At 43.2% G+C, this 22273-nt stretch overlaps 3 protein-coding genes across 3 annotated transcripts in view; 1 reads left to right on the forward strand and 2 right to left on the reverse strand.

The window, feature by feature from the left end:
* Positions 1-2213: 2213 nt before the first annotated feature.
* On the reverse strand, positions 2214-15210 carry LOC135898492 (tubulin delta chain-like). The gene is made up of 6 exons (XM_065427436.1): positions 14925-15210; positions 14762-14828; positions 12640-12936; positions 11212-11458; positions 10439-10603; positions 2214-3171 (listed from the first exon to the last, which is right to left on the reverse strand). The coding sequence occupies exons 1-6, from the start codon at positions 15062-15064 to the stop codon at positions 2801-2803; spliced, it is 1287 nt and encodes a 428-aa protein (XP_065283508.1). The 5' UTR covers positions 15065-15210; the 3' UTR covers positions 2214-2800.
* Positions 15211-15275: 65 nt separating this feature from the next.
* On the forward strand, positions 15276-19798 carry mRpL50 (mitochondrial ribosomal protein L50). Its single transcript, XM_065427437.1, has 4 exons — positions 15276-15398; positions 15551-15684; positions 15936-16077; positions 19351-19798. The coding sequence occupies exons 1-4, from the start codon at positions 15339-15341 to the stop codon at positions 19681-19683; spliced, it is 669 nt and encodes a 222-aa protein (XP_065283509.1). The 5' UTR covers positions 15276-15338; the 3' UTR covers positions 19684-19798.
* Positions 19699-22273, reverse strand: part of hob (bridge-like lipid transfer protein family member hobbit) — a 113752-nt gene continuing 111177 nt past the window's right edge. The window contains exon 48 of the mRNA XM_065427433.1: positions 19699-20612. Coding sequence (XP_065283505.1) covers positions 20571-20612 — 42 coding nt within the window. The 3' untranslated portion in view covers positions 19699-20570. The remainder of the gene's footprint in view (positions 20613-22273) is intronic.

The following is a 22273-nucleotide window of genomic DNA, read 5'->3' on the forward strand; positions in this document are numbered from 1 at the left end:
GCCCAGAGATGTCTGCTTCATATTTTAAACATACTAAGGCCATCAACAAAAATTCTGCACTACACATCTACACAAATACTGAATACACACACTACAGCCACGCTAGCATTTCAATAAAAAAATCCACACTTTGCACAGAAAACCTGTATTCTGCAGTAATTACTAGGGGTGTGCAAATAATTTTTGAGACCAAATCAAATATGAATCACATAGTGCCATAAGTGAATCGAATCTAATGTTGAATAGCTCTCAAATAGTTTTAAAATGATGAACAGCGGTTATCACAGTTAATATAAGGCGATGTTCACATCCATAGGCGGAAGGTTTTCATTTTTCCAGGGGGGCTGGGGCTCGGCCAGCTTTCCAAACCCCACTAATGTATGTGCATATATATATACATCTTCACATTACAATTTCAACCACAGTTAATTGTGATATAGTGTTATACTTCACTATTACTAATACTGCTTCGCCTTTCCATCAAAGCTGCAGCCTCTCTTTCCCCCTTTTTTTTTGCTGCAAGTCAGAGCACAAGTGCTGCTGCACATGGCTGCTATTGATTCTGATTTCGAGTGAATCCGGCTTGGTCTCATTTTGGGTACTGAGTGAACTATATATATTTACCACCTCTGCATGCAAGTGCCGATGTTTCTATCCCTAATAAATGTTGTAAATTATTGGAACAGTTTTTTTTCCTGAGTTATTAGCATTGCCTACTGGAAAGAGAAGCAATACTGAAACACATATCATTCACATGCATTTCACATGCTGCTGAGAAAAGACTCTGCCAAAGGGGTCACCAAAGTCTGCAGTTTTTCTTTTTTCAGAGTAAAAAAAAAAGGCAAAGCAATTTGAAGCGAGGTGAACATACAGCAACATATTCATTATCTAGCCATAGGCTATCCATACCATTAGAAATAATTGTTAGTTGGCTACCTCCTTCTCTTCAAAAGATATAATAAACTTTGTCCTGTGTATTATATTTAAACATATTGTGTCTGTGCATGATTATCACAGTGGAAAGTTTTAAAAAACGAAGTATAAAAATATGAATGAGGTAGCCGCCGCTGGTGTTTCTAACGTGCTTGTCCACATATTGCCAGGATTTTCATAAAGCGATAGTATGAATTAAAATCGGTGCATGTTTACACCAACAATGATGCAGTAAGCTTTTAGCCACAATAAAATTTAAACTGCAAAGGTAGAGGCAGCTCAAAAGACACTTCAAACGATGTGGGTAACGGAACTCTGGCAATGACACAGTAATGACAAGCCCCCCTCAGAAAACTACGGAGAGGGATTGAGCCTCGAAGGTGCCCCCCACCCCCCATAGTCAGCACCTATGTTCACATTCTATTATTCGTTAAAGTTGGCAAGTTTCTGCCATGTTCACTTAATCAAATTACATGAATGCTTTTGCACTGTGCTCTTCTGCTTCATGAAATTATCATGTGCTGTTGTGTTCAGCATACAAGGCCACAAGTGCTCAATGCGTATTCGTATCATAGGCACTACCAAACAAAAGGGTGAGGGGGGAATCTTGCACATTTGTAAAAATAGTTATTTTTAATAACCATTTTTATTACATTTATAATTTATAATTTTTATACACATTTTTTATATATTAACCAAAAGAGATTTAGTTTGGAAATTGAATTTTGCAAAAGCTCACGAAAAGAGCAATCATCAACCAGGTGAACACACACATCTCACATGACTCGAACACACTTTGCAGACACAAGTGGCACAACCTGCCCAGCAGGTGTTGTAGCATTATGCAAATCAATATTTTTGTTAATCTGCTAATCACTCGTGACTAAATAACAAGCTATACAACTTTGGGACATCAACAAATAGCTTAAAGGCGTTTGTTCGAAGATTCAGTTAATTGGTCTTAAATAGGTAATTAATGCATTGGTCACAGTACAAAAACTATGAAGTTTACCACAATCACTGTAAGCATCATGGCATTGGTTTCACTTGCATAGATTTCAGGGGTTTTCTCACACTATCTTTATAAACGATGTTTAATTATTAATTACTCATCGCAATGCACTGCCCCTAAATGTCTAGGTAGATAAGCTCCAGCGTGTCTTGGAAGCCCATTTCTACATGACAAGAGCAGTTTCAGTCAATCAAGGCACCATCAGCACTCTATATGTGGTGAGGTAAAAGCATCCTACGAGGATATGGCAAAACCCTTTGTTCAAAACTCAATCTATACATTGAATATTTAATACATTTTTACACAGTATATTGAAGGGGTACATCCCCTGCTGAATACAAAGAATTACTGAAAATACCTGAGTTTGATATAAATTGGGTGGACTGCATCCATAAAAAAGCAAGTGAACATTTGACTAGAGTGCATGAGCACATTCTTTCATGCTGCTTAGACAGTTGAAGGTGAAAAACCCTTGAAAAACAACGTACACAAGGAAGATGGGATGAGGCTAGAACTAACAACCAAATTTTTATGGTGGGAAATAACAAATAAATAACCTTTGGCAGCCCTCGGGAACATGCACGGAAACCATCACAAGACCACCAGAAAAAGCTAGTCTAGAAACAAATCACCTGATATGCTACCATAAAAGAAATATAATTCATTGTGATAGCCTTGTGATAGTTCTTGTGCATGCCCGGAGCAGTGCTGGAGGTTACATAGTACTTATTTCCCATAATAAAAGTTCAGTTGCTAGTTCCAGTCTTGTTGCGTTGTCTTCTTGCTTATGCGTATTGCAGTTTTGCTGGTGTTTCACCTTCAATCACGTACCAATTGGCCCAGCTTTCAACATTATTATCTAGACAGTTGTTTGTAGCTAGCAATAGCTTGTTCAACACGCACAAAAGCATCAGCCATGTCCTCAGCCTGCAGTCCATGGCGCGTGTAGTGATGAAGGTAGGCAGCCTCAGTGAATCGGCACCATGCTCGGCTTACTAACGAGTCCAAGTGAGGGACACAGGCATCACTGTTGCTAGCAAGCAACAAGGTACGAGTAGAGCCCAAAAATTTGTGAGGATTTGTCCACACACTGAGCTCACGACCCGCCTCCACAAAAGGCGCATGGCGGCAGGCGAGGTCAGTGGTATTGAGGGCCGACAGCCCTTCGCCTCGTGCAACAGCCAGGGAGGCAACACAGGTAGGAGGCCTCTTCTCAGTGCCCATGGCTGCAGAAATAAACAGGAAATTTTAAGAATAAATTGCTACAAGGCTATTTGCAAAAGATGTTGTTTATATTGCATGCTCTCCCTCCTCCCAAATTACAGCTCCTTCGAAGTAATGGACACCGGTAACTTAGTATGGAAAACAGGGAAAACAAATGCTGGAATGCTTCCATGTTTGATTGTGCCATGGCTTGCTTGTGGCGGTAAAAAAAGTCTGGATGTGATATGCAAGCAAATATGAGCTGCTGTCCAAATCACCAATGCAATGAAGTTCAGAGTGTGCATCAGGTTTTGTATAGCCTTTGAGATTGAGGCACTATTTAATGCAACAATGAGCCTCTTTGATTATTCATTCCTGACAGTCCCGAATTGCCCAAGATGGTGCTTTCAGCCAATGATCATCTTGGACAGTTCTGGACAGTCTGGGATGACAAATCGAAGAGGAGGAATGCGATGCACCATAACCTCAAAGGCCATGCTTTGATGTATGGTTATATCACCATTAATCCTCAGATAACCTGAACACAATGTGCACCAGACGAATTTAGAGTGCCAAAGGTATAGACAGTCAAAGAGCCAAAATCAAAATATTTGTTGGTACTGGCTTACCAAGGCATCAATACAAGAAGAATTGCTGGAAGCAATAAGTGATGAAATGTCCAAAGCCATATAGGAGCAAGTATCATCTGGTTATTTCGCTCAATGCAAACCTATGGCAGGTAAAGTGAAAACAATGAAAAGCAAATATCAGGGTGTCTGTGCAACGTGGCTAACGTGCTCACAATGGTACTCATCAGGAAGCCATGCACACACATTTGGCTTTTACTGAGCATTTTTACAAGGCCCTGGACCTACCCTCCGGCTTGGTGAAATAACATAGTCTGCAGATAGTATACGCTGCTGCAAACATTTCAGCCAAGTTTTGCTCTCGTACGTGGTGCGTGAAGCTTGCAAGCAGATTGCAAAGTCACCTTTCTCTAAAGCGCTCTCTTTTCAATAAAAAGCCCTGTCCTCACTCTCTTCTGGATGCTTTCTTTCATCATTCCCTTATCTGGCTGCTATTCACTGATGGCTGACATTAAGCTGCGGTCGGCTACATGGCGTAGATACTGCAGCCGCCGCATGGTGCCACGACGAGTCCATTGTCTAAACGTACTGTGGCATGCTGAAGACGACCGCATTTGGCTTATGTTTAGTGCGTCGTAGGCACCAAAGGCGGAAGTCATGGCCATCCAAAATGAAACTTGAACTGCATCCCATGGTGACATTTAGAAGACAGAGCATTGTGGTCATGCCCCACTGCGCTGTAGCCTTCGCAGTGCAAAGCATTGAAGCAGGTATGGGAGCACAGCAGAGGGCGTGTTTGTTTGGCAATAACTCCACTTCTGCTGAATGCATTGAAACACGTTTAGCGGCAAAGTGTTTCTGAAATAACCTATTTTCACTTCAAATGCATTTCTCCACTTCGATAAAAAGTGGTTCAGGGACCCTTTAAAATTTGTAACACTCTGCTTATAGGGCCTCACCAAGTCTGGAACATTTTGAGCTGACAAGTGCAGAGCATACAATGCGCAATAACGATAGTGTCTGCAAAGTATTAAATCGCTACGTGCCGCACTCCAAGCCGGAGGATGACATACACATGCCAGTGCGCCTATGTACACGTGTTTGTGTTGTGACATCACTCGCGGTGACACATGACTTCCGAGAATTATTGAAGCCAACATCTGTTATTTGTGTAATATGTTGCTGGAATAGACGAATTAAAGCTTAGAGAAATAATAAAACACACAAACTGAATGTCTGCATGTTTTTGTTTCACTTCGCACTGCAGCAAAAGAGATGTACTTCCGTTTCGTCTGCTTGTTCCGACGTCGTGCAGTCGTGTCCGCAAACACCAAAACTATGTCATTTTCTAACGTTTTCCAGTCCGGGATCATGCTCTGTGAGCCGCTTGCGTCTCAGTATTCGTGTAGTACAGACTATTACCACTAATCAGGTGTCCGTGCACAGCACGCAAAATTGTGTGCTGCGCGAAACGAGACAATCGAAACAATTCGCACGCCATGCCATCAGCGGAAGTGTGTCGCACTGCAAAAAAACAAAGAAAAAAAAAATGAAGGCGGGGCCCATGACGTATGCGCCACGCAATCCTCGAGGCCCGATATGGGAGAAAGCAGGGAAAAAATTTCGCCTGTGGAGGCTACACAGGGAAAGTGGAGAGGCGAGTCTATGTTTGCAGTGAAGCTCGCCTCCTGAAATCATGTGTTCGCCACACTGAAATATTTATATCTTGACTATTAACAAACTGATTTGAAAACCTTTTGCAGCAGAATGCTCCCTAGATGACACGTAACAACTTCCAATGTATAACCAAAATTTGCTATGGGGCATGGTGGGGGGCCAATTAGTATTGTGTGACACTCGACTCTGACTCATCCCCTGATGTTTTCAACGCATGGCTCTTGCATCTCCTGTAATCCGTCTTTTCCATGCAGCTACGTGCCACTGGCGGTCCATAGTTACAGAATAGTATGAGAGATGGTGTGAATGTTGTGCTGCTAACACTACGTAACGGTGGGGTTAATTGGGTGCAAAATGGAGTAGCCTCTTCCTCTTTGGCTTGGGATCGGCTAAAGGCGTGGATGTTTCACACGCCAGCTTGCATGCTTCGCGGGATTGTCCCGGGAAAGGTTTCAGAGCGGGCCACTGGGATGGTCAAATGTGATCATTCGAAGAGGCCACTCTTTGTGTCCAGCATGGAGACAAACATATTTGCTCGACATCCTGCCATGGCGAGTCGGAAGGACCGTCTGTTCGGCTAGATGGTCTAACTTGTAAATTCCAAAAACAGTGAAAAAAAATACACATACACATAAAGAAGACACAAAATATGTGGACAAGTGCTACTACCAACTGTTTATTCCAATCGACACACCCTCCGATTTTATAAAGTGAGTCACGCACAAGTGTCACACCCGTTTTTCTAATGCGAAGGTGATAAACATAAGTAAAAACTAAAAAAAATACGATAAAAGGTGAAAAAACTGCTGCCTGCTTTAGACAGCAGAATTCAAGAAGACCAGTTCGGCGCTGTGCAGAAGCCAAGATGCTTTGCTTACACAGACAGGTGAATTTCCTTGGATATGGAATGCTTCTAAAGCCACTCGAGCTGTGTGGTTTGCAGACTTGCCTAAGATAGTGGTCTAAGAAAAAAGTGCCTCGCAAGCACACACGATGATATGGGGAACCAAATGTGTATATTTGCCCTCTTTTGTCTTAACCTTTAGAGAATGCTCTCTGAGCCGGTCGTTGATGCATCATTAAGTTGGCGCATCAATGTGCCCTCCATCAAAGCGCCCTCCAGTTTTTTTGCAGTACTGTATTGTCATTCCTTTGCCCCAAGAGCATGTTTGAGACCCCCATAACTGACAAGTACAATAAATTGTGCGTGACTTCTATGACAGTGATGTGCTGCTCTCTGGGTTGTTTGGATGGTGTGATCTCTACACTGTCGTTCTCGCAAACTGCATTCACCACTGATTGTCAGCAGAAAAGCTTGAGTGAACATTTTGTTCACAAGCTGAAATGCATCACAAAATCAGAGTTGTTCCGGTGCATAATATTTCTGCAATCGAAATTGTGGCTCGAGGATGGCGAACTCAAAGACACCAAAATGGCAGTTGCATACAGGCAATGACATCTGCAACCAAGCACTGGAAACCCACAAGAAGCCACTCATGATATATAGTGCCATTATGTGTGGAAACTAGTGATAATTACAAAGGAACTTGTGGCAGTTTCTTCTGTGAGTAATCCAGCTGAAAAGCTTAAAAACTGCTATGATGAAAATGTCAATAGATACTGAATGTTATTTTCTACGCCAACGCTCATTTTCTTTCTCATCCTCAATTATTTCCCTTATCACATGTATGTGGCATCTAAGGCTGTCTGACCAAATTATTTTACCTTTAACTCTGCACTAGAACACTCCTCCCCGTTTCGTTAAGTAAATTTTTGGATGACCCTATTACATTTATCCTTGACTAGGGTGTCTACCAAGTTGACATTTCCAAATTCCCTGAGTTTTCCAGGTTTTCCCTGAGTAACTTTGCAAAATTCCCTGAGTGATGCAGAACTATGTTTTATGTCACAACAAGCTGAAACCATATTGCCCGATGCTGTCACTCTCTATAAGCATATGAAAACAATTTTAAAAAAGAACGACTTAATCCAATTTGAATACTAAGGAGTAGCGTTCATGTTATTCAAGAAGAGAATAGAAGGGAGGGGTTAGTAAAATGCACAGCAAATAAAATGTCTCAGAAAAAAATGGAAATCAAGTCGGACATTCTCAAATACAAATAAAAAAAGAGATGCATACAAAAGCAAATAATTTAGAATATGAGCTATTTCTATCAACTGATAGCAAGCTCAGTGGTATGAGTGAGGCCCGAATTTTGTCACTATTGAGATTCTCTCTCAACAGCTCGTAAGTCAACCTCAACTGTCCTGACATACTCTCAGCCCACGCACGACGCCTCAGTGTTGTGGTTCACTGCTCTAAATAGTTTATATTGGTTTGGACGAGGGACACTTGCATCTTGGCATAAGTCAACACATTGTTTTTTGAGCTCAAGCTCCTTCAAAATGGCGGCAACACGCTTCCTTCCCTGTTCATTCCTCAATGTGTAGGTCCTTTCTGTTCTTGTACTCCTTCCGCCACTTCTTCGCCCCACGGACCATTTGAAGCATCTTCTTGGTCAGTTGCACAGTCCACGTCCGAGTTTTCGAACTCCTTAGGAGCCGCGAAAACGTCCGAAAAATCGGCCAGTCGAAAAATAAAAATAAATGCATGTCATTTACTACCCTTAAGGGCTCAAATCGTCATAGGCACATTCGACAACGCTCTGGAGGCCTGTCGGTACATGTGTTAGGCATATCAGTGCTCGTACTGTGACAGGAAATACTGGGTGCACGCGTATATGATTAAGGAATACATACTGTGTCCCATGGCAATAGCACCTTCCCACGCTTATGCTTCACTGCAACACTTTAGCGTATGCTTCACCAAGTAACATTTCTGTATGAAGGCGAAGCTGACTTCCGCAAACCGGCATTATGCAACGCACCGTTCTTTCCAAACTTCTAAGCCAATCGCGAGGACCGCAAAGGCGGAGTCCATGCCATTGCTGACAGCAGCGAATTCTTTCAATAAAAAAACACGGCACCCAACGGCAAGCAGCTTCATAGCGAACGTTGAAGCAGCTAGGCCTAGCGTTGCCGCAGTGGTGGCTACGGCTGCCCGCGGATCTGCGCGCGAGAGCGCCGGTTAAAGGCGGCGAGGTAATCAAAATGGCAGCAGTGGTGGCTTTGATTAATGCCGTTTCGAATCTGCGGTCACGGCAAAACGCACGGAACACCGGACGACGAAGAGTTCTTGCGTCCGAAATTTCAGACGTTATGATACATGACTCTATGGGGTACGTGGTGGTGCCGCGAAGCCGTCCAAATTACCGGGAATCCGGAAAGTCGGTCATTGACTGCGCACTGGCAACTCCTCCAGCCGACGACAGGACGTCAAAGACGATTCATTACGTTTCCTGTCTGTTACTTGAGCCAGCATTACCACGACTTTCGACCCTTTCAATAAAATTACAGCTAATTTTCCCTGATAGAGGCACCAATTCCCTGAGTTTTTCCAGACTGCTCAATATCACTGAGAATTCGCAGTTTTTTCGTTTGGTAGACACCCCGCTGACAGTATAATCTACAGACATTACTAAATGGACACTAGCAGAAAGTAGAAACGTATAGAAAATTAATAACAGACAAGGTATGCAAGTCTGCTTGCTCCTAATGTCCATTTAGCAATGTTTCACGAAATGGTCCAACAAGACATTTTTCTAGGATTCAGTTCTTGACAAATTCTTGACCAAAATAGGGACTGCAACAACATGTATATACAGGCAGACTAGCAGACACACTGTTGTCAACTTGTGGTATATACAGAGTCCAAAAGTGTAAACTTAATCTGCCAATAAATTATTTGTACAAAACCAATGCTATAAAGCACAGTGCGGTCAACTTACAATGACACCACATAGAGTAGTAATATTTGCTCGTAGCAGTAAGGCAATTTAGCAATCTATATCTGCTTTTGCATTGGTCCAGTGCAAGAATAAACAGCATATGTAATGGTATAATTGTTACAAAGCTGCGCACCAAATTATGCTTTTGGAAAAGCTCTTCAATTTGGCATCAAATGAAATAATATAGAGTGTTTGGCAACTGATGCCTGGAATCATTGTGAAAGGTTTTCTAAGTATGTTCCGCCATTAGGCACACGATTTTCTTGTGATTGAAAGCTGTTAGAGCCGCTGAAGTAACTGGAAGCAATGCACAACATTTTGAAAGTAGTATGTACACATTTACATTTTAACAATAACTCTTTTGCTGAAAGTCAGTACTGCGTTCTTGATTACTCATTACTCAATAGGGTTGAACATCCCAAAGCAACATAAGGGCTAGAGAGATGTCGTAGAGGAGGGTTCCAGACTGATTTTGACCACTTAAGGTTCTTTATTAACATGCATCAAATGGTAGGAACAAGAGCACTCTTGCATCCTGTCCCAACCAGAATGTGGCCGCCAGAGCCAAGTACTGAAACCATGATTGCATGCTCTAAAGCATAACTGCTCCCGGGAAATGTTCTAGAGAACTGATGTTTCTCAGCCATCTTTCTTCCCAAATATGATCCATAAATGGAGTGGATTTTGGCAAGATATTATTTGTAAATGATGCATTTTACTATTGAATGGCTTGTTTCTTGTTTTATAGTCGTATTTATATTTTCCAAGTGCTACATTTTATGTCTTGGATGTTAAACTTTATTTTTGGTCACTGTTGTTTGACTGACGTACACTTCAAAATTAAATTCTGGCATTTTAAGCACCAGAACCACAATCTGATTAAGAGGCATGTCGTAGAGGGGGACTAGGAATAAATTTGGACCACTTTGGGATCTTTGACATGCACCTAATCGAAAGTACATGAGCATTCTTGCATTTCGTCCCCATCGAAATGCACCTGCCACGGCCAGGATCGAGTCTGTGACCTTGAGCTCTGACGCGCGAAGCCATAGACACGGCTGCTGGGCCGGGTGACACACACTTCCACATAGGTGCTAATAGGGTACCCTAACTAACGAAACACTAGCATCCATGTGAATGCGGCGGGCCTAACAAAACATGAGAGTGACACTGCTAACCTTCATCAGTGGCACTGTGGCAGCGCTGCATCTTGCCAAGGGCCCGCACAAGGCCCTGCCAGGAGCTGCAGCTGAAGGCAGCCAGCGCAGGTGGCTCCTGTGGCACCTGAAGCAGGCCCACCTGCTTCAGGGACCCATGGCATCCGAGCTCAGAGGCAACATCGCCTGTGAATGTGCATAGAGGAAGATAAATATTTAGCATTCAGTTATAGTAGGACTTATTGGTGATCACCACAGAGTGCCTGATGCACAGTGCCACATGTAATGCATTGCCAAAAAAAAAGAATAAGCACTTTATTTTTATTATACCTTTTTTAAACAAGTGCTTAAAACACTTGCTGAAACAGAAATAACTTCTCGCAATGGAAGAGACTCGAAAACATGTAAAGAAATAACCGACAGGAAAGGGCACAAAATTACAGCAGAGATGTGCATTATGTTATACATATAGAGTTTTATGGTGCAACAACTCAAGATATGCGTCTACCAGCTGAGAGGAATCAAATTGAAAAATTATGGGGTTTTACGTGCCAAAATCACTTTCTGATTATGAGGCACGCCGCAGTGGAGGACTCCGGAAATTTTGACCACCTGGGGTTCTTTAACGTGCACCTAAATCTAAGTACACACACGGGTGTTTTCGCATTTCGCCCCGATCGAAATGCGGCCGCCGTGGCCGGGATTCGATCCCGTGACCTCGTGCTCAGCAGCCCAACACTATAGCCACTGGGCAACCATAGCGGGTGCCGAGAGGAATGCTAAATAAAACTTACCAAGACAGGTGTGCAGTCCATGCAAGTCTCGGCTGGGCTGCAGCAGGCAAGTCAGGTGTCTGGCAGCCAGTGCATTCATCTCGACCAGAGAGGCGCTACGCAGTGCCCACCTCTGGGTGACCACCCGGTGCAGAGCATCATTGCTTAACACAAGGAGCGCATCTGCAGAATCTTGCAAATGTGCTAGAGACAGCAGCACATTGTATGCCTGCACTGACACTTCTCCAGACTTGAATGGCCACACCACCTGGACCAGCAAGAAGACGTTCCCCCAACCCATCTTCTGTACACACTTGCGGATATAAGCTTGCAATGAGGTTGGCTGCAGGCTTATACTCATTTACTTGAAATACCTTACGAGGCCTCAAGACTAGCATTGGTTTAAGGGACACATCACCTGAACATTCGATTACAATCTAGATATCTGAAATCACACATACTAGTGGTATACAAGGAATAACAATGAATTTAGTAAACCTTAAACTAACACAAAGAAGAGATACATGCAAGAAACAGATTATACAACGTTCGGCAGGAAAGCAAGTACACGAGATAACCGGAGGGTATAGACATACAATCAGTTAAAAAAAAAAAAGAATAAACAAGAGGGGGGGGGGGGCAGGAATAGCCATAATTTCATTTACTGATACTGTCAGCCCAACGTTGGACTATTACAGGAGTGGTAGGTCACTATACAAGCAACAATATATGTACAGGATAAAGAAAATAGCCATAATCAATACATTTAAAAAAAGATTGATTTCTTCTGCCACCTGTGTGCCCTTTATATGGCCCATTGTGAGCAGGTTTAAGCTTTAGTTCAGTTTTGATTTTCCCATTCAGATACTATAATTTGACATGCAGGAATTCTCCATTTAGGCAACCACTGATGCGAGCTGTACGAAACAAAACACTTTGCATTGAAAAGTGAAAGTTTAATTTTAGAACGACCGAAAGCTGAGCTCGTTGGTAAGGATTCATTATGCAAAAAGGTGAGGTGTGCAGACTGGACACAGAAGAAGAGAAGTGGACAACACGAACGCCGACTATCAACTGAAGGGGGCACTGAGGTGAAAAGTTTTGTGTCTTCTTTCTTCTTTTCGCCTCAGTGCTCCCATCAGTTGATAGTCGGCATTCGTGTTGTCCACTTCTCTTCTTTTGTGTCGTGTCTGCACGGCTCACATTTTTGCATAATGAAAGTTTAATGCTAGGGGATCATGGGAGCAGAAATTTATGTAGTAAAAAGCTATCCTGAAGCATGTTAAATTGAAATTGTGCTAAACCATTACCATTATTTCAAGCATGGTCTCTTATGAAAACTTGTGGGGAGAAATTAAGTTACATTAATAATTTCATTGCATGAAGGCCTCAGGGTAGTGTGTTTATTTACTGAACAGCACAAGTATTATGTATATTGCAACTGCTTACTGCTGCTATGACGGGAGTGTTTGGGTAGTTGTCCCTTAGGGTCTCAGTGAGCTTGGTTCCCAAACCACTGCCTGTCCCTCCACCGAGAGAAAATATGGGTAGGAAGCCATCCAACCAGTCACGTTGTTCAGCATGGCACCTCACAAGATTGCAGATTTCATCCAGGCCTTTTTCAGCATGTTCAAAATAACCCAGAGCCCAGTTGTTACCAGCGCCTTGTGCACTAGTGTAAGCTGCACCACTGGCGTAGTGCCACTTGTTGCTGTAACAGGCTTCCTTCAACACCCTGCCAACGGCCTGCAATACCAAGAAAATGAAAGATTTGTTTATGTAGTTCAACAAGGTTAACGTTTGCAGAAGTACAACAAACAATTTTTTTTTTAACTACATCTATAACATGCACGTGCTTGAACTAAAAAAAGAGCATGTAGATAAACAAGTATGCTGTTAGATGGGTGCTCTCAGTCGGAATAGTTGGCAAGTTGTGGAAATTGTCACACAGTGCCTGGAAGCTAAGCAGTTTGATCTGTCTGGTTGGAATAATTAAGAGGATAATAAACAATGACTCCAGCTGAAAGGTTGTATTTACTCAAGGCTGACGTTACAGACAAGTCGATTACCTTTTTTTCTCTCCCGCTTTGTCTTTCCCGTCAGTCAAGAATACTAGAAAATAAGTTGTCACATCATATGAAACTCTCCTTCCATCCCCCCACCTCTGCGCCCACCTGCTCCCTCCCTAAACTATTAAAAACCTTTACCCACTTGGCTCATTCAATGGCTATGGAGCCGTGCTGCTGAGCATGAAATCCTGGTTTCAATTCCCCGATGTGGCAGTCGCATTTCGATGGCAGAGAAATGCGAAAATGCTAATGTACTTAGATTTAGGTGCATGTTAAAGGGGCCATGCAACACTTTTCGAACATAGTAAAAAAACGTTGCTGATCTGTTGTAGAAGCTGCAGCGAATATGTTAGCCCAATATTACTGCACTGTACAGGGTCCTGAATATTTGGCTGCGCATGTTCAAAAAAATATTTTGCGCTCGTCGCTGCACTGTTCTTGGTCAAATTTTGCAGAACGATCGTATTTTGGCATCGACTTCATTTAGTATAACACTTGGCACAATTAGTCGCCTGTTTCTTTAGAAAAAAAAAAAAAAACAACAAAACCTATCTAAATATCTTGACGACAACAAATTCAAGTGCATCATTCCTTTAAGAAAATGAATAACTTTCTAGAAACGGTCGGCTATTCACTTACATTGACAATAATTGCTGATGGTTTATGTCCAATTTTTATTTATTTATTATCTACAGGACAAGGTAAATGATAGAAAGCAGTGTTGTTCCCTCAAGCAGCAGCAGTGGTGCATTGAGCACAAAAAGGTGAAGTGGTCACATTCGGACACATTAAGTAGTTGTGCTGACCAGTAGTTTTTGTCACCCAAGCAAATGAGCACGTGAAATTCCATTTTTGCATTTCAAGGCAGTGCAAGATTTATTGTGGCATATTATATGTGACTTATTATAAGTGTAGTTTGGGCATGACTGATCTGCCACTATGGCAGTGCACATTTTCTCATTAATATGACATGTCCTTATGTCCAGTCCCCGAATGTAGATGTTCATTCAAGGACAGCCACTAGATGAGCCTGCTTGGTTGTTTTGAATACACCAGTGCATGTACACATCTTGCTAGTTTTGCCTAATTGAAAGTCGCCGTTTTGTTCTATTTTGTGCGCTATACAACTCTGTAAACGCACGCGTGTTCTTCGTGCAAGAGGAGCCGAGAAATGCGAAACGGTTCAATTTCTTTATCTTACGGATAGGTCATGTTAAAGAAACAACGTGCTTTAGCAATAGTGTGCACTTCATTAAAAGTTCGGTTAAATTAAGAGAACAAAATTTTAGTTGTGTTCAAGTTCCATGCATTTCGCGATGTCGACTGTGCACAAATGATGCAGGAAGCAATTACACTGTTTGGGAGACACGACGACATGTCGCCTTGAAAGGCACAAAAGGTGCGAATGTTAAGACGTCTGGCGAACCGCACGGCTACAAATGAACAGAAAAAACACGTCTGTTCATTTTTGCCTGTAGCAAACGGTTCAATTACGAGCAAACCTTTCTTTCCGTGTCAACCAGGACGGTACTGGCAAGTAGACCGCCTTGGGGGTCAACAGCAAAAAATCTGCGGAAAGAAATATTAATCCAGTGAAATTCGTGCAGTCAAAAACGGCATTCTCTAGATATGGAGAGCGACAGAAACTTTTGCGAGGTCACTCACCTCTCTGCTGACAGGCTGTAGTACTCGTTGTCACGGCGCGTCTCAGGTTCCCCAACACCTATGTCTTGCGCCAAGGCATTAAAAAATTCGAAACCTAGCTGATTGCCACACTGACCGATCTGCAATGTGAGTACGCTCATTGTTTGTCACCACAGATTCATTTGTCGCGAACTGGAAATCACTCAAAGCAACCGCGATAGGTTCAGCAGCATCGAAACTAACGAAATGCCGAACCAACGCAGCTCCAACTCTTACTACTTGCCCTTGTACTCGTCACAATATAGCGTGCTTGTAAAACTAAACTGAATGGTAAAATGATGAATGAAGATAAAAATTGGATGCCTGTAGCTGTTAATAAAAACAGTAAGACACGATTCTCATCATCATCATCATCGTGACCGCTGCCGAATTAAAATGGCAGCCTTCATGCGAAGGTCACGTTGTGTATTGCCAAGCAATTTATTTAAAGGGAAGGTGAGTTGCTGACACAACTTTGATCATATTTTAGCACACAGTGCAACGGAAGTTGGCCAAATTAGTTGCGCGGCCAATATATGGGCGTTTCGTGTGCCGAGGTTGCAACATTATTGTTTATGACGTTCCCGTCTTTCCTCGGTGCTTTTCAGGCTGAATTTTCGACGTCATGTGCCGTATGCACCGCAAGAAGGTTCAGAAAGGTGATTCCTGTAAGAGAAGACGAGAACGGGCTGCCATCAAAAGCCATGGCTCGTTCAGCGTTGAATTCACTGAGCGATCGGGGGTACGCATAACGAGATGCTGCAAGTGAAGTGCAAGAAACACGTAGTACATGAGGAGGGTACAACATATGCGCAATTTGTGTGGCGTGTGTTATTCGCGTCACTTGTGTTCCTGTTTCAAATAAAACCGTTCGTTGAAGTTAGGACATGTGTTGTACCCTTCTTCTGTCCGTATTTTTGCGCTTAACTTGCACTTGCAGTATGTCGTACCAACAAGGCCGAATTTCTATCCATCTCCTTACCTTATATGCAGGTTCTGTAAGCCTATGAAGCCGTACAAGCCAGTCGATGATGTTGAGGACAAAGTCAAGGCCATATACGAAGACGTGCTTGGACAAAAAGCCGACAGCGCATGGCTGCAGGCACCCATCACAGAGCCTCTGCTTAAGTTTAGGGTACGGCCGTTTGGCTCGCACATTGTACTCTATGTAATAGTTACATTTTCGCTTGACGCGTGAATAGCCTTTGACAGCGAAGCTGTATCGACACTCTTCGCGGCGCTCCCGTGGGTGCTGCCATGCTTGATCACATGGTGACGCGTCCATTGCTTGCCTCAACTGCCTCTGTGTTTACAGTGGGTGTGTATGACGCCGTTGCGGCCTAGCAAACCTGTTTCTGGAGATATCGTAGACGGTGGCTGGATAGACGACACGAAGCTTTGGCCACAGCTTCAGAGAACATGCGAAATCGCTGTCAAAGCTGATGCAGGTATGTCAAAAAACGGCGCGAGCAGCATATATGGTACTTGTAAAAGCGGGGTTAAAGACGTATTCCAAGCTATCCAAACTTTCTGCTCATGAATTGAATCAGGATTAGTGTGTTTTGCTCTTCGTTCTTTATTCGGCAAATATTTTGAAGCAGCGGCTTGTCACATTTCTTACTCTAAATTTCCTCAGTGCAGTCACTATCCAATTAATTTCTGCCTAATCGCATGCCGGTGTGCTCATTTGCAATAGCTTTGTTCTTGCTGTGCGCAAGGATTGAAACATAGCTGTTTTGTGCATTGTAATACCTTGTTGCAAAGATGCATTATTCCTAAGAACTCGCTTACTCTCTCATGGACCATCACGAAACATTCAGCTACGACCTTTCGTGTGCTATCGGTGTGGACCGTTATTGTGTGTATATGGGGCACATATATTTAAGTGTGTGCCCATTCACTTATTGGCACATTATCAATAGAGTAGGCGCATGTTACCGTGCCAGTTGGGGTAGACGTGTAGAGATACTGTGTGCAAAACTTATTACGGCAGGAAGCGGCGCTGCTAATGAGCACCACTCACTCTTGCCAACGTTCTAGGGCTGAAGCACTTTCTTTGAAGGTTAGCGATACAACGCTGGCAAATGAGAAAATTTCTGTATCCTTGAGGAAAGCTGTACATCTTGAAGTGCCAGTTGCAGCAGCGGTCCAAAAACTTGGCAACACAGAGTCATTATTTATTTTAAATACTTTCAAGGCCCGTAGGTGCTACAGAAAGGAGTGGTACATATACACAGAAAAAGAATGCAGATCAATGAATAAAATATTTGTTAGATGGCATGGAAAACAGCAGTCTTGAAGCTCGATGAGTCTATAATAGTAGCGACCGATGCGGGGAGGTGGTTCCAGTCATTGCAGGTGCGAGGTAAAAAAGAGTAATGCTACGCGTTCGTGCGACAAGATGGCACGGAAACTTTATGAAGGTGATCGCTGCGGAACAAAAAGTAGGAAGGAGGAGTAAGAAGTTTTTCTTTTAATACCGGGTAGTGGTAAATCTTGTAGAAAAGGCAGAGGCGACTGTATGCACGACGTACTGAAAGTTCCGGTATGTTAAGGGTTTGCTTCATGAGTGTCATGCTAGCATGACGAGAGTAATTAGATAGAATAAAGCGGGACGCGTGGTTCTGAATGGCTTCGAGGAAGAGGGTTAGTGATACTTGAGGGGGATTCCAGATGGCTGAGGCGTATTCTAATTTTGATCGAACAAGTGTTTTGTAGAGCGTCAGTTTTAAAGATGCAGGAACGGCGTAAAAGTTTCTGCGTAGATAGCCTAGCGTGCGATTAGTGTTTGCAGTTATAAATTCAACATGCTTGTGCCATGATAGATCGTGAGTGATGTAAAGGCCGAGATACTTGTAAAAATTAATGTGACAGAGAGGAGCGCTATTCAGAAAATACATGCGTGTGTCAGTAATGTTAGAGCAGCGTGATATGCACATATATTTACATTTATTTGCGTTTAGTTTCATGTTCCACGCATTGCACCATATAGATAAATTGTTAGTCTTCTTGTAGTTTAGTGGAATCGGCGGGGTCACTAATCTTATGATATATTACACAGTCATCAGCAAATAGGTTAATTGAAGACAATTTCACGCAGTCAGGGAGATCGTTAATATAAATTAGAAAGAGCAGAGGCCCGAGGACATCCCCTAATATGCCAGTGACTATTTTTGCACCCAACTACTGTGCATGTCTTCATTCCAGCATGATTGCAGAGCAGTGAATTAGTAAAAAGTCAGTTGCATTTCCACTGACTGTACATAAGCAATGTCGTTGCACTCCGTTACAGCCAAGTGCGCACGCATCATACGTACTCCTGGGGAGCACAGCTTTCGATCAGCAATGCTACAAGCAGAACTGAGAATGAGCTTGTATGCGCCGTGCCGATGCTGCAGCCCAGGCACAAGAACAGGCTCGTGCAGCCGAGCAAAAGCAGCAACTGTGTATCGAAGATCCGGCAGCCTACCAAGCGGTCGTTTAATAAACCGTTGGGATTAACCCAGTGATTAACACCGAGGTCGCACATTTCAGCTTTGCTGGTTGACCATCTGTACAGAATGCTTGGGTGGCAATGTTATAAAAAATTTTATTATTGCAAGAGCAATTGTGCGGACACCTCAGGCACATTTTCATCGCGACGTTCCATATAAAGTCCAAAGCCAATAACATTGCGGCCACATGCCCTATGCTGTGGGTGCGATTGAAAGCGCGCAAGTGCGAGCCGAGAAAGTTGGTGGCTCGATCTTGTGCACACATGGGAGGATGGTGGGGAACAAGTGCACCGTCTTCCATCACGCACAAGGCAGCAGCGGGGGGAGGGATTTGCAATGGTTATAGAGTCTGTCACCTAGGCTTTCGTATGTGCCGTGTTCTCACCACTTAGTTCGCGTTGAAGCAAGAGGCAGTACGAAGGGCAATTCCCTCGCTGGTGGTCTTTCTCACACCCGCATATTGACAGCGAGTGTCTGCGGTCATCAAGCGAGATGTGTTCATGCTTGCCTGTGCGTGTGTGATGCCATGCTTGTTAAGCAAATTTTTGCCAGCCGATAAAACTACTATCCTTACATCGTATAGCTGTCTAATAATTTGCTATCGCAATCGATGCTTTGCCATTTAGACAAGACTGCAACATTTTTTATCATTAAGTTGGCATCTTTCGCGAGAAAGCTGCGCAGTCAGATTTTGCATCACCTGCCACGTCTGCAGGCAGTAATGATTATGCACAAAATGTAGTTTGAGGCACCCTTATGACCATAGTATCAATTGTAATCCATAATATATGTTTCTGCTGTCTTACAAAAGCTCATGGCTGGTATAAAGCATCGAGCTCAACTTACCTTTGCCTCGGGTACTTGTGCCATTTGCTTAAGCTTACTTCAAATCTTTTTTCTTTTTGTGTCTATAGTTGCTGACAAAGTGCATCAGTGAATTTGGCCATGACATCCCAAGCTCCGAGCTGCTGAATGTAAAGTGTGTTGATGATATAGTGGAGTACTTCTCCACACCTGTTGAAGGACTGTCACCTTACGAATCCCTCGTCCAGCGGAAGGATCAGCTGCCTGAAAACCTGCATGTCATCCCGAACTATGTTCGCTTTCACCCCGAGACAGACACTTTCTTTGGGGGTGTAAATGCCTATCCAGGAACATCAACCATTGTCACAGGCCTCAAAGCCAAGAAAAAGTACAAAGGATACACTTCGAGTCCAACGTGGCCATACATAACCACTAGCACCTAAAAAAAGAAAAGGACAGTAGCTTTGCGAACTATCGTTTATTGTTCATTTTCCAACCTTAATACAGCTTACTGTACTGAGAAACTGAATTGAAATAAACCAGCAGCCTAGCTACACATATTACTAGAGTCCATGCACATACATATGCGTAGTGGCTTCATGCTGAATGACTTAGATCTAGAAAAATGCAACAATGTGTATAGCAAGGACAGTGAGCAAACACGCTGAGTTCCTTTGCAATTTCTAAAATAGTACAGTATAGACTTCTTGCATGCCAAACATGCCGTTATACATATCCTAGTGAATTTAGCTTCACAAAAGCACGTCCATACAAAGCTGACAACATATTCTTTCATTAACCATCAACAAGAACAAGTTCTATGTACAGAGTGCAGGATTGTCTATGTTCAAACTATATAGTATGCAGATTGCAGGGTAACTACGAGAAGTGGCTCTCGACATAAAGCAAAAGGAATGTTGGAAGTACAATAGCATATACTTTACATTCATAGCTGTGCAAATTTGGGCCCCACATGCAGCTTGCAGCAATTTTTGTCTGCACAAGATGGCCATGTATGGCAGGATCAGAAACAGTGAAGACCTGCTGCACTGCAAACGATTGAAGCGAACATTTATAAAGGAATAGCACAGACTTTAAAAATCACGTTATAAATAAATACTGTTAAAACATACAAACCATGTGGTTTTTCAATTACCAAATGTTCTCATAAAAGGTGCATTGGTCTGTCGTGTGCTATCAAATACAAAGTGAGCAGGTATCACATTGACGTATGTATGTATGTACATGTGGAATTGCACACCTCCAGTGTTGGCAGCTTAAGAACTATGCACGAAGCCCTTGTATGGATCAGCCTAGTGAATGGCCATGTTCATTTGAAGAATCCCCTCCTGGTACTTTTTTCTGGTCCACCCTGCATCAAAATAAATTCAGAGTGATTGAAGTGGTGCAGTAATCTCCTTAACCCTTTCCGTGCCATGGGCAAGTCCCTCGTCTGGGCTTTTTCTCCAATGTATAAGCCAACGACAATTCTCGATTCTCCTAGTATTCACCGAGTGCTGCAGATGCGCGACAGTCATTTTATCATTTTGGTGTGAAGGCACATCCACACCGAAAGCGGAGCGTCTAAGCAAAAAAAAAAGTGGATTTTCAAAGCGCGGAGGCGGCGAGCGCCCGCGCCTGTTCAGACCAGCCGCGTTGTCTGTCTGTCCGCGCCGCCAAGAAGGCCGGGCATCTCGCAGTATCTTTAGTAATTTCAAGGACGTGCCGCCATCTCGCGGCACTTTAGGTTTGTACGCACACTTTCGATATTTTTGTTTTCGCCGTGGGTTCGCGCGCTCCCATCCGCTATCTACTTCTGCAAAATGATGAGCTCAGACGAAGAAGACAAGATCGTTGGCATTTTACTCGCCACTTGTATAGTCGCTTTTCAAGATTTGTTACAGCGCAACACAAGGACAAAAGAAGGTATAAAGCGATGACACGGCGCCGTGTCATCGTTTTACACCTTCTTTTGTTCTTGTCTTGTGTTGCACTGTAACAAACCTTACTATAAATCCCAACCAACTGGACCAACTTGCCGTTTTGACGCTTTTCATGAGCAGAAGCGAAAAGCCCGGAGAAAGACATTCGTTTAAATTCGTTCACCAGCGCTTCCGCCGTGTCAGGTTCTGATTGGCTGCGGCCAAAGCGGCCAACTTGTCCGCGCTGAAAAAAAAAAACGGTCCGGGCGCGATCCGGCCAAGCGGCCGCGTATTTGCAGCAAAGCGGAAAATTCGCGGCCGCTTGGCCAGATCCGCCTGTCCGCTCCGCCTTCGGTGTGAACGTGCCTTGAGTGTGTGTTTTTTTCCTTGCTCTTTTGTGTGGTGTTGTAAATCTGGAATTTGAAATCCCACAAGTAACGGCGGAAGAAGTAAAGATAGCCTTGGGAGCTATGCAAAGGGGGAAGGCAGCTGGGGAGGATCAGGTAACAGCAGATTTGTTGAAGGATGGTGGGTAGATTGTTCTAGAAAAACGAGCCACCTTCTATAAGCAATGCCTCATGACTTCGAGCGTACCGGAATCTTGGAAGAATGCTAACATAATCCTAATCCATAAAAAAGGGGACGCCAAAGACTTGAAAAATTATAGACCGATCAGCTTACTGTCCGTTGCCTGCAAAGTATTTACTAAGGTAATCGCAAATAGAATCAGGAACACCTTAGACTTCTGTCAACCAAAGAACCAGGCAGGATTCTGTAAAGGCTACTCAACAATAGACCATATTCACACTATCAATCAGGTGATAGAGAAATGTGTGAAATATAACCAACCCTTGGATATATCTTTCATTGATTACGAGAAAGCGTTTGATTCAGTCGAAACCTCAGCAGTCATGGAGGCATTATGGAATCGGGGTGTAGACGAGCCGTATGTAAAAATACTAAAGGATATCTATAGCAGCTCGACAGCCACTATAGTCCTCCATAAAGAAAGCAACAAAATCCCAATAAAGAAAGGCGTCAGGCAGGGATATACGATCTCTCCAATGCTATTCACAGCGTGTTTAAAGAAGGTATTCAGAGACCTGGACTA

The sequence above is a fragment of the Dermacentor albipictus genome, chromosome 2, assembly GCF_038994185.2.
Source record: "Dermacentor albipictus isolate Rhodes 1998 colony chromosome 2, USDA_Dalb.pri_finalv2, whole genome shotgun sequence".
Taxonomy (NCBI): Eukaryota; Metazoa; Arthropoda; class Arachnida; order Ixodida; family Ixodidae; genus Dermacentor; species Dermacentor albipictus.

Bases quoted from the DNA above. Each gene is read 5' to 3' on its own strand.
- LOC135898492 (XM_065427436.1), bottom strand. From the start codon at position 15,064: ATGAGCGTACTCACATTGCAGATCGGTCAGTGTGGCAATCAGCTAGGT. The intron at 11,459-12,639 runs GTAAGCAGTTGC...TTGCTGGTCCAG, and splicing joins ACACTCCCGTCATAGCAGCA to GTGGTGTGGCCATTCAAGTC. The intron at 10,604-11,211 runs GTAAGTTTTATT...GCACATTCACAG, and splicing joins TGGACTGCACACCTGTCTTG to GCGATGTTGCCTCTGAGCTC.
- mRpL50 (XM_065427437.1), top strand. From the start codon at position 15,339: ATGGCAGCCTTCATGCGAAGGTCACGTTGTGTATTGCCAAGCAATTTA. The intron at 15,399-15,550 runs GTGAGTTGCTGA...GGTGCTTTTCAG, and splicing joins GCAATTTATTTAAAGGGAAG to GCTGAATTTTCGACGTCATG. The intron at 16,078-19,350 runs GTACGGCCGTTT...TTGTGTCTATAG, and splicing joins AGCCTCTGCTTAAGTTTAGG to TTGCTGACAAAGTGCATCAG.